Raw genomic sequence first — 10,552 nt, 5'->3', positions numbered from 1 at the left:
TCATCACCACTTTCCTCTGTGCCAAATGCTCTTGGAGGCATGTTCTGAAAGAGCTCAACAGTGAGGGCAGAGGAGCTTGTCGTTGTTTTTAATAAGCAGCTGATTGGTATTTTTTGCATGTCCCTAAAGCAGTAAGCTACATGGATAGGGGTTGCTGTTGTTAGTACCAGGCATCTTCCCACTGTCATTCTGTTTCTCTTTGATTTCATAAATTGGAGCCTGATCCTAAAAGCAGACAGATCCTCCCATCAGGCCTCCTCTGGCCTCTCTAGCAGATAGGTTGCAGCTTTGGACCTCTGTGTCCAGTAGACCTGATTTAGATCCATGTAACATTCTATCATCTGTTTTATAAAGAAGAATTTCAAGAGTCATGTGAGGGATAAATAAATCCAAATGTAATGTTTTATCAAGAATGTCTACATCTCTGTCATGCCATGACCTAGGTTCCTTCTCCATTTATCCTTACAGACAGTGTTTTGATGTATTTTTATTAAAGTGCCAGTTTTTTAACATTGTAGAACTTCCATTTCTAATGCTGCCTAAAAGGAGAGGATCCCCGGAAACGCCCATGATCTGCATCATTCATGACACTGAGTTGTTTTGTGGGTCACTACAGAGAGTGTTTTAATTGAGCTAAATAGAGCATACAAAAGATCAATGGAGCATTGTGAGATTTTGTCATGTAAGTTAAAGTAGGCACAACCATTTAATTTGGTACTTGTCTTCAGCCCAAGAGACCCATTTTCAAAAATGTATTTTGATTATATTGCAAATTACCTTTAAAAAGTCTGCACAAGGAAAATACTTCCCTCAGAATTAGGGTTAGGTTAAACTATGCTTCCATTGATATATTAATACCAAAAAAAGCTTTTCAGTGATGCTGAGCTTGATAATTCCTGTGGAAATGACTGACAGTTTTAAAGCAGGGTTTCCAAACAGGAACGTTGCTGGTCTGTCACAGCTTAGGTCAACGGGAAAACTGGCAGCTTTTAAGATCCTACAAATACATTTTTAAATAGTTTGAAGAGTTAAACTGACAAATAGACTGTTAAATTGTTGAAATGACAGTTTTTGAAATTGTCATATAGCACATTGCTGCTAGAGCTTGTTTCTGCTGGAAGTGGATAGGAAAAGGCTCTGCCCTTCCCACAAAGGTTTCAGTGTTTTCTCATCATCCCGAATCACGCTGACTAGTTAAATGACTAGATTGTCAGGATTTAGTGATTCTAAATAATTTATTTGCTTTATCAACCTTATAATTTTAAAATACTTTTTTATGAATTAATTAAGACTTCAACAGGAATAATAATGTATCAGACCAAAATAATGTACAAGTTTTCAAGTCTCTAATCTTTCAAAATATTTTAATGGAGTTTTGAAGAAACCAATGCTTTAATGATGAAAACATATTTTCAATAAAAAATATTTAATTGAAATATTCTGCAACAGCTCTTTTAATTATCACTGAATAAAAATAAGATAAAATGTTGTACAGAAAAACTGAGAAAGATATCATCACATATTAGAAACACAGCAGTCCTTTTTCATACTCTGTTCATGTGTTACTTAAAAACTGTTACCCTAAATGCTCAAAAAGATGAAAAGAGAATATTTTCAGATAGTACCTTCATATTTAATGACTGTATAGCAGATAAGGCGGAAATGTGCCTTTTCATATCTCATTGATCTATAAACCTTATATTATAAAAAATTAAACAGAATGCAACTATATTTTAAACGTTTTTATGACATAAAAATAATGAAGTGGATAGAACGATACAACATTAAATATTTGTTAATAGCATTCATTAAAAGCCTAATTTTTTTAGTAATCCAAGCTTTTCTGACAATTTATTTTCAATATTTACATTTACTTTGCTTTGTTTGAGTCATCTTCGTTTAAAAACTAGTACTGAATATGTAAGTAACGTCGTAGGAATTGTAATTCAAACACTGCATTTTGTAGTCCTCTGTAAGTAGCAGCAGCTACTTTTGTATGTACAAATTAACTCCTAGAACAAGTTTTGTATGAGTTTATCAGTAACGTGCCTCTGCACATTCTTTGTCCACTGTTGACCTCTCCAGGTGGGACATATTTGGAGCAGTCATTGGTACGGAATGTGGGACACTGGAATCTGGCTCAGCTATGGTATTTCTCAGAGACGGAGAAAGAAAAATATGCACTCCATACATGGACACTACAGGTTATGGGAACTTAAGATTTTATTTCAATATGGGTGAGTATATATTCCTAATGTAATATGACATGTGGTGTGTGTCAGATTTAAACTGTGCAGTGTGCATAGAAATACTCCTCCGAAGAGGATAGCTCTGATTTGTGACTGTGATGCCCCTGAGGATGTAAGACTGACCGTTCTTGGTCAGACCGTGAGTCCACCCTTCTGGATGCCCACACAGGTGTGCAAACATGGTGGGCACATAAATACACCTCCCAAAAATATTTTCCCAGATGGCACTAACTTGTGGCTGAAAATATTTCTGAAGCAGACAGGGCACTCTGGGTTTAGTAGCCCTTGGTGGGCATGTCTTCCATTGATTTATCTAGCCTTTTTTTTTGACTGATATAAACATTTAGCTCCAGGTTAAAATTTAGTACAGAATTTACATGAAGATGTGTCCATGTAAGGTTGGTGTCTAAACTTCCTTTATAGTTAGAGAGGTAGTCAGTACCGTTGCTGAAAAACCCATTCAGTTCAGAGTGAGATATCTGTGCTAGGCCAGCTGAGCACCTTCCTGGACTCCACTGACTGTGTGGATTGGATATCCCTCAATATAAAGGAAGCTTTAGCACCTTGTGCACACATAGGTATGGGTTCACTCACTCTCAGTCCTCAGGCAAGATTCATTACACAAGCACAGGTTGTTGCGACTTGGGGCGTCCAAGCAGATCTGAGATATTGGCACAAGACTATCAGATATAACCCAGGATTTGTGGTAAAGGTGCAGCCTGCTGGAGAAGCAGGTAAGCCAAGCAGGTCCCTCTACAGTGTCTAAAATGATCTTGGTACTAGTTTTTATCAACAGAAACTGTCTGTTGTGCCCACAAGACCCTGTAGCCACTCCATAGTTAAACAATTCTTCACATGAAGATGTATCTTGTCTTGCATCTTCTAATTTCATTTGATGCCCCTTACTTCTTATACTAGAAGAGATAGTCATATCTTTGTCACCCTCACCACACCACAGAGGATTTTACAGGTACCTGTCATATCACCCTGCAGTCATATCCATGTGGACCCTGGTGTTAATCCATTAGAGTGAACAGAGTTGCACCCAAGGATGAGATAGGAGTAGCACAGAGGTGAGAAAGCCTTTCCTGGCTGAACCCACAAAATAGTTTCTGCTTACAAGGCTCTTACTATGTTCATAAACATTCTCCTCTGCTTATATATTGGCCCAGGGTGAGATTTACACAGTGTGCGCTGTAGTGTGCTACAGTCTTGGAGGAGGCACAACCTACATGTGGCATCCTTAGTGAAAAGCACTGATGTGGTGTGAGCATCACCTGTGGACTTTCTGTGGATGGGACAAAGTGCAACTTCAGTGATTTACCAGGGCTAAGAAAGCAGTCAAGAAAAAAACCCTGTCCTGCTACTTGTCCTCCCCACTGTTGTCAGGGCAACTACATTAGTCTGGTGCTGCAACAGAACAAAATCCCTATGAACATGGTGGTTATTATTCAGTACCGCACAGTGTTTTTCCAGAACTTACTTTGCACATAAAGGAAGTTGCATGATGTTATTCTCTCAACACTAGTTATAGAGGAGCTGAGGGTTTTTGCTTAAAGTAGAGAATAATAGAATAATAAAGGAGGAAGCAGAGTCTAAACTTGTGACCTCCATAAGCAACCTTCTGAATCAACAAGAAAAAACACCCTTTATTTTAGTGGAAGACCTCATGTTGTTGTCCTAAATTGTCGCACATCTCCTCTCTGTTACATGAATTACCAATAAAGCACAGGAAAAAGAGGATGCTTTTTCCCAGTTCTTCCAAGCATTACAACACCTGCAAGAGAAACAGGAAAGAAATTTGCTCAACCTTCTGAACTTAGGGGAGAAGTTGTCAGCACATGCAGGCACAGAGGATAGTGTCTGCATGTATGAAAAATACTTGAAAAATATATTCTGTATGTACTTCTAAATTAAATAAATAATACTTTAAGCATTCAGGCAAGCAAAGGATTTGAAGGGACACATGGATGTTCCTTATTACAGTATAAGACACATCAAAGATGCACATCTTATCTAGCTCTGTGGACTGATTTGCCTATTCCATTCCAAGAACTGGCCATCTGTAGTGAAAACAGCAAAGAAAGTGTTTCATATATGCTTTATATACTTTAAAAGACTACTTTACAGACTTTTCAAAGAAGCTTCATCATCCTATTTTTTTCTGGTTTGTGGGGTTTTTTAAATACCTGCAATATCCATAGTGTACAGGGAAATGATGTTTCCTGTTTCAATTACAGATACTTTGCTTTAAAAACTTTTTTCCGGAACACCAAACCAGTGTGATGATGTCCATCTTGTAACTGTAATGCAGAGCTTAATGTTGAGATTTACCAATACTTCTGCTCTTTCAGAGAAGGTTAATAAATATTTTGGGTTCTACCAATATGAAGATATTTTAAATGCTGCCGCATTCCAGTGAGACAACCATGTCACACATTTTGTTGGACTCCATCCATCCCATTTAGGATATGATGTAGATAGTAGAAGCAGTAGCACATTAACAAAGGTACACAGCAGTCTTCCTCATTTCCTCCTGAGAGCAAATTCTCAGCTGCCAAACTGTCAACTGAGAAGTATTTAAGAGGTTGTCAGGTACAATGTGTGTGGCTGCATGGAGTGTGAGTGCTAAATAACAGTTTACTGATGAGAACTCAAAAAGCAGAACATTTCTGTGTAAATAAGATTTAAAGCATATGGGTAGAAGCGTTGCTTTGGGCACAGCATTTTCTATTAAAATTGTTTTGATAATCTGATTAAGAGAGTTACTTGAGGTTTTCATAATTGTCAACCCCCTTGATCTCTGGTATGGTGTATCTGATCAAATAGTTCTTACATATTGTGTCCTTAGGGCTGATGTTCTTTTGTTGCATATCCTAAGTTAAATAGAATCTGGTTGTAATTACCTTTGTAATTATGGCTGTATAATATGATTCCACTTTCCAATAGCAAGGGCTTCAATTAATTTTTTTCTCCCATAAATGTGTATTGTACAGGGGGAACTTGTGATTCTGGAGAATCCCATGAAAACGATGTCATACTTTATGCCAAGATTGAAGGCAGAAGGGAACACATACCTCTTGATACCTTGACCTATGCTGCTTACAAGGTAAATCATCTTAAACAAAGTAGGTGGATGAGATGGATAGATCAGTCTATTTTTAAGCCATCACAACAATGTTATATGTTGTATTCTGTAGGGGCAGTCAGACGTGATCTTCCCAAGCACATAAGTCATATGCAGATCTCGCAATGATAGGGTGTCTTTGCGACCTGGCTCTGCAGTTATTGATGATTATTCCACCCCAGAGCAGACTGTGGTGTTGGTTAGTGCCAGGATAACAGGCCAATGGGCAATGGGCAAAATTCTCAGCCATCACCTGACAACTTTGGTGATAACTCCTCCTCACAAATAATTACTCCTGTATCCAGTCAAGTTCCTGCTAGCCACAGTTTGATGCTCAGGAGCTACATCCTGAGAGGGTCAGTCATGGTGAGATCAGTGAGTGGGAGGAGAGTGACTGGGAAATGCCTGGTGCAGGAAATTTCACATTTTACACTCAAATACAGTTGTGTGCCCTCTTAGAGGGTCTACAGTGATGTGGGCGTGAACTCAGCCATAGGATGTGGTTGCTAGCAGTGTGCACAGGCAGCTTCTCCTCTGATGATAGTGCAGCCTCCTTCCAACCGTGTCCACCACTCTCCCGCAGGACAACAAGGACCTCGAGCATGCTGTCAGAATCCTTCCTCTCTAGGGAAAGGAAACATTTAGACCACATCTACCCTGAGTAACCCAGCCCTGAGGTGCCCTCAGTGTGCTGATGTAAAAAAGATAACAAAAATTAATGCATCATACATATACACATGGATGCGCTAGAGGTTGAAATGCAATATGCTTATACAGTATGTCGGAAATCTGGTGGTAAAGATGCAACTGATTTCAAGCACAGATCTGTGTGCATTTGCACTGTAACTCTAGCATCCAGAGAGCAAATATTTACAGTAGGGTTTGGCCTGAGTTTGGTTGAGTCACTCGCATTGTTTCATTGTCCGTGGCTTCCCTCCTCGCCTGCTACTGTGTGAAAGACAGGGTAGAATTTTTTAAAACTAAGGAAACTGTAATTGTAAAATAATAAAAAATTAATTGGGGAACTTGGGGAGAGATAGGATCTGTAATTACACCGAATTCATTGTGGAGGTTTTTTTTTCAAACAAGCAGTTTTAGAGCTGACATCCTCTTTTGACATAATAAAGGTCTCATTATGTTGCTTTAGGACAAAGGCTAAGCTTTGTAAAGCAGTGCTTTCATTTATTTCCACAACATAACATCCTCCCTGCTTACGCCTGTGAACTCATGCTGTTACTCCATTCTCATGTATTCAGACTAGACATGCCATTGCTTTGCGTTTGCTCCTGTGAGCTGAAAGGCTGGGGGGCAAGTAGCATCTTCCATTACCAATGAAGCACTGAAAAAATAAACTAGTATTTGTCAGAACACAGAAGTTACGGTCTTTTCTACAGCATCTTTACAATGAAACAAGCTGATGCCACTAAGGTGATATGCAGCAGTAGCACCCAGAGCATTAATAGCTATGCACATAGTATAAAATGTTTTCATTTGCGATCTTCTGTGGAAAAAGGTGGCTTAAAAAAGTTAACAGAATGAAGTAAGGAGAGGGAAAGCACATGTTTGGTTTAGCATATTTGAAATTACTTTTATGTTTTGAATAGTACCATGTGACCTTTTTAAAATAATATTTGTTTTACTTAAGCCGGATTTAATTTCTTTTAAAGGTTCCATCTTTGGTTTCTGTTGTCATTAGTCCGGACCTGCAGACTCTGGCAACTAAGTTTTGCCTGAAGCAAAAGAGTCACCAAGGCCACAACAGGAACATCTGGGCTGTGGATTACTTCCACGTCCTTCCAGTGCTCCCTTCCACAGTGACTCACATGATCCAGTTTTCCATCAATTTGGGTTGTGGAACTTATCAACCTGGTAACAGGTACAGGAAGCAAGATTTCTCTTCTGATTATCAGCTTTCTAGCACATTTTGGCCTATAGCATCTATATGAGTATTTGGATTTTTCTTTTCTCGAAAAGAACAAAGCCAATTAATTATGACAAGTATAAGCTGCTCAAAAGCTAATGTTTCTCTTGATCTCCACAGGCCCAGATTTATACATCTCACATGCAATAAGGAGACTATTAAATAGCTTTCCAGGTCAAAACTTGCTTTTCCTAATCCATTATTCTGAAATATGCTCATGATTTCAGAGTGACTTTTGCTCTGGTTTCTAATGGATATGAGATTTACCTCTTAATGCTGTGTAAGGGAAAAAGCAGAAAACTGCCCTGCTGACCTCCCAGAGATTAGTAATGCCACAAGCATATCTAATTCTTGTGAGACTGGTGATAAATGGCCCTCATCTTGACGACCAGCAGTGTGAGGACCTCACTGCCTGTACACTGACCATTGAGCTCTTTTGCTGGCTTCACTTCATGGGGTCATTCAACATTATTTATTCCATGGAGTTAAGGGGAAGGGAATGGGAAAGAAGGGAGTAATTTTCTGTTCCATATTTTGTAGAATATTATAAATGTTGGTTGGAAGGGACCTTCACAGGTCATCTAGTGGGCCCTGCTGCTGCAGGAGGGATTGTTACCAGCACGTCAGGTCAGCCATGCCTTTGCCTGCCCATTACTTGAAAAATTCCATGGATGGACATTGTGCTACCTCTCTGGGTGACCTGCTCAAGTTAGAAAGTGTTTCCTAGCGTCCAGTCCAAAACTCTGAAGCCATGTCTTTATGGCTATTGCCCATTCTACTATGCCTGCCAGTACTGAGGAGAGTTTGCCTCAGTTTGTGAGTGCCCTCTGCACCATCACAGGCTGCTGCAGCTCACCCTCCTTAACAGGCTGAACAAGCTAGCTCCCCGGCCCCTCCTAGCTCCATGCTCGAGGGCATCTTGGTCATTTTCTGCTCCACCTCTCCAGTTTCTTAACATCCTTCTTCAAATAAGGAACCCAAAACCAAACTGTCCGCTGTCTCTCTTTCCTTATGTGCATATGAGACTGTTTATCCTGATATTTTATGAGAATTAAGTTACTTTATGTTTTTATAGAGTCAAGAGTTTAAAGTAAGAGACTGTAAATGCTTTCATATCCATGTCCCATGACATATACTTCCAACTGGAAAGAACTGCATTAGCACTGACAGTCCTAGCAGACGTGCAGGGCAGCAGAATTCAAGAGGCAGCAAAAATAAAGACATTGTACTTATATTTGATAGGAAGGGAAGGCAGCAACTTTTTTCTATGTCAAAAGTGAAAATTTTGCCTGTAAACACTCCTGGCCTGTGAATGTGTGTTATATAAAGTCTCTGTCTCAGTCTGTTATCTGATGGGGATCAGTATATATTTTGAAAAATTAATATTTTTCCTTCATATAACTATTTCTGAAGCAGAAGTGAGCTTCTTCATAACAAAAGAAGCATTAGATCCCCAGTATCCCTATTTGTATTTCCCAAATACAGCAGCATTTCCCATCTCCTGGTCTACAGCTTTATTCATAACACTTTCATTACTGCAAATGTGAGAGACTCGCGCTGAATATACGCAGTAAATATGACCCTCTAAGGTATCAGTACAGTTAAATCTGAAATAAATTAGTCAAAACCTCCATAAACCATTTTAATACACACTTAAAATATCACTGTGATAGTACATTTAAATAAAGTAATATTGTCAGCAAATTATAATGAAAAGGAAAAGTTATAATCTAATAACTTAGTATTGAGGTGATGAATTATGACTTTTATAATGTTCCACTGACATTATTTAAAATAAAACAGAATATTGCAAGCTAATTATATGGAGGAAATTACAAGAGTATTTCAGTAAAATACTAAATCCTTAATAAATCAAGCACTTTCTATATTACTTTTTCGAGATCCTCAGAATGGAAAAGATCTAAGGATTTCCTTACACTCCTAGATTGTAAACAGTGGGGGTTTTTAAGAATGCAGTGAAACAGGGAAGGAAAAATTGTACTAATAACTTCTTGAAAACTGAAGTTGTCAATGGACGTTTGGGAGAATGGGTTTAATAACTCATTGTCATACATTCAGTGGATGGTCTCACAGAGTTTCCAGTTCTCTAATGTCACTATCTGCACATTGATGGTTTGGTTTACTGCTAGTTTATGAAACAAGAGAATGACAGCCTTTTTCCAAGCAAATCTGGAGGTTTTGCATACAGTTATCTCACAAAATTCATAAAAATTCACCAGTGATCTCTCCAGGCTCTGTGAGCTGGAAGGAAGCTTCCAAATGCCACCATGGTTGAGCAGTGCAGAGGCTCCCACGGCTCCTGGGGGCTCTGCCTGCCATGGCTGCTCTCTGAAGGGTGCCCTTCCCCAGGTGCCCTGCACCCTCTGCAGTCCTCAGTGGGGGCTGGCCATTTTCACCGTTCCATAGTGATTTTCTGATCTCCATTTAGGCACAATGGGAAGAGGAGGCAGATGAGGAGTCTGATGAAATTAATATTTGTTGGCAATGGGAGGGAAGAGCCAGCCAGTGCACGAATAACTCATGGTCTTTTATCACCTTCTGGAGATGTAATGGTTAGCAGCTGGGAGTTATAAGTGTCCTGTGATCACATGATGCTGTCTAGCTCTGATTAATCCAAGTGTTCTCCTGATTGTTTTTGAAACCATTTCTAGATGAAATACAAGAGTAACATCATCTCATTTAACAGCAGCAGCATAAAACCACTAGCTAGATGGTGGCCAAACAAGGGCTAGGTGGTTAGATAATCCTTAGTCTATAGGCTACCCTTTTGATTTTTAAACAGTCAAATTTGTTTAATGTTGTATTTTCAGGATCTTTTGTGTTTGAAGTCTGCTTCAAATTATTTCATGTTTCAGCATCAGTTATTAGGTATAGCAGATTTATTTGGTGGTTTCTCAGCTTCTACATTCATATCTATGCCAGATAGGCTCACAGTGTCTTTCTTTCTTTTCCTTACTTTGTTATCAGTGTCAGCTTGGAGTTTTCAACCAACCATGGTCGCTCTTGGTCCCTGCTCCACACCGAGTGTTTGCCTGAGATATGTGCTGGGCCTCACCTCCCCCATAGCACCATCTATGCCTCTGAAAATTACAGCGGGTGAGAGTGTTCTCTGCAAAGCTAACTGAGATGCAAGATTAGAAAAGTGAATTATAGGTGACAGAAGAAAACAGCAAACCATGCAACCCTGTGTCATCTTTCATTTTTGACTAGCTGAGGACAGCAAGGAAAGAGGGT

The 10,552-nt window shown here is 39.2% G+C and overlaps 1 protein-coding gene across 1 annotated transcript in view; it reads left to right on the top strand.

Annotated features, from left to right (window-relative positions):
• Positions 1–2,829: 2,829 nt before the first annotated feature.
• The window catches only part of LOC104530394 (reelin-like), a gene marked incomplete at its 3' end in the record, with an annotated part of 23,283 nt that continues 15,560 nt past the window's right edge, over positions 2,830–10,552 (top strand). Inside the window, exons 1-4 of the mRNA XM_029086729.1 lie at positions 2,830–2,983; positions 5,246–5,358; positions 7,044–7,252; positions 10,286–10,414. Coding sequence (XP_028942562.1) covers positions 2,830–2,983; positions 5,246–5,358; positions 7,044–7,252; positions 10,286–10,414 — 605 coding nt within the window. The remainder of the gene's footprint in view (positions 2,984–5,245; positions 5,359–7,043; positions 7,253–10,285; positions 10,415–10,552) is intronic.

The sequence above is a fragment of the Antrostomus carolinensis genome, unplaced genomic scaffold (assembly GCF_000700745.2).
Source record: "Antrostomus carolinensis isolate BGI_N321 unplaced genomic scaffold, ASM70074v2 scaffold22039, whole genome shotgun sequence".
Lineage (NCBI taxonomy): Eukaryota > Metazoa > Chordata > Aves > Caprimulgiformes > Caprimulgidae > Antrostomus > Antrostomus carolinensis.
Note: the sequence above shows the minus strand (reverse complement) of the source record. Positions and strands in the feature narration are given on the sequence as shown.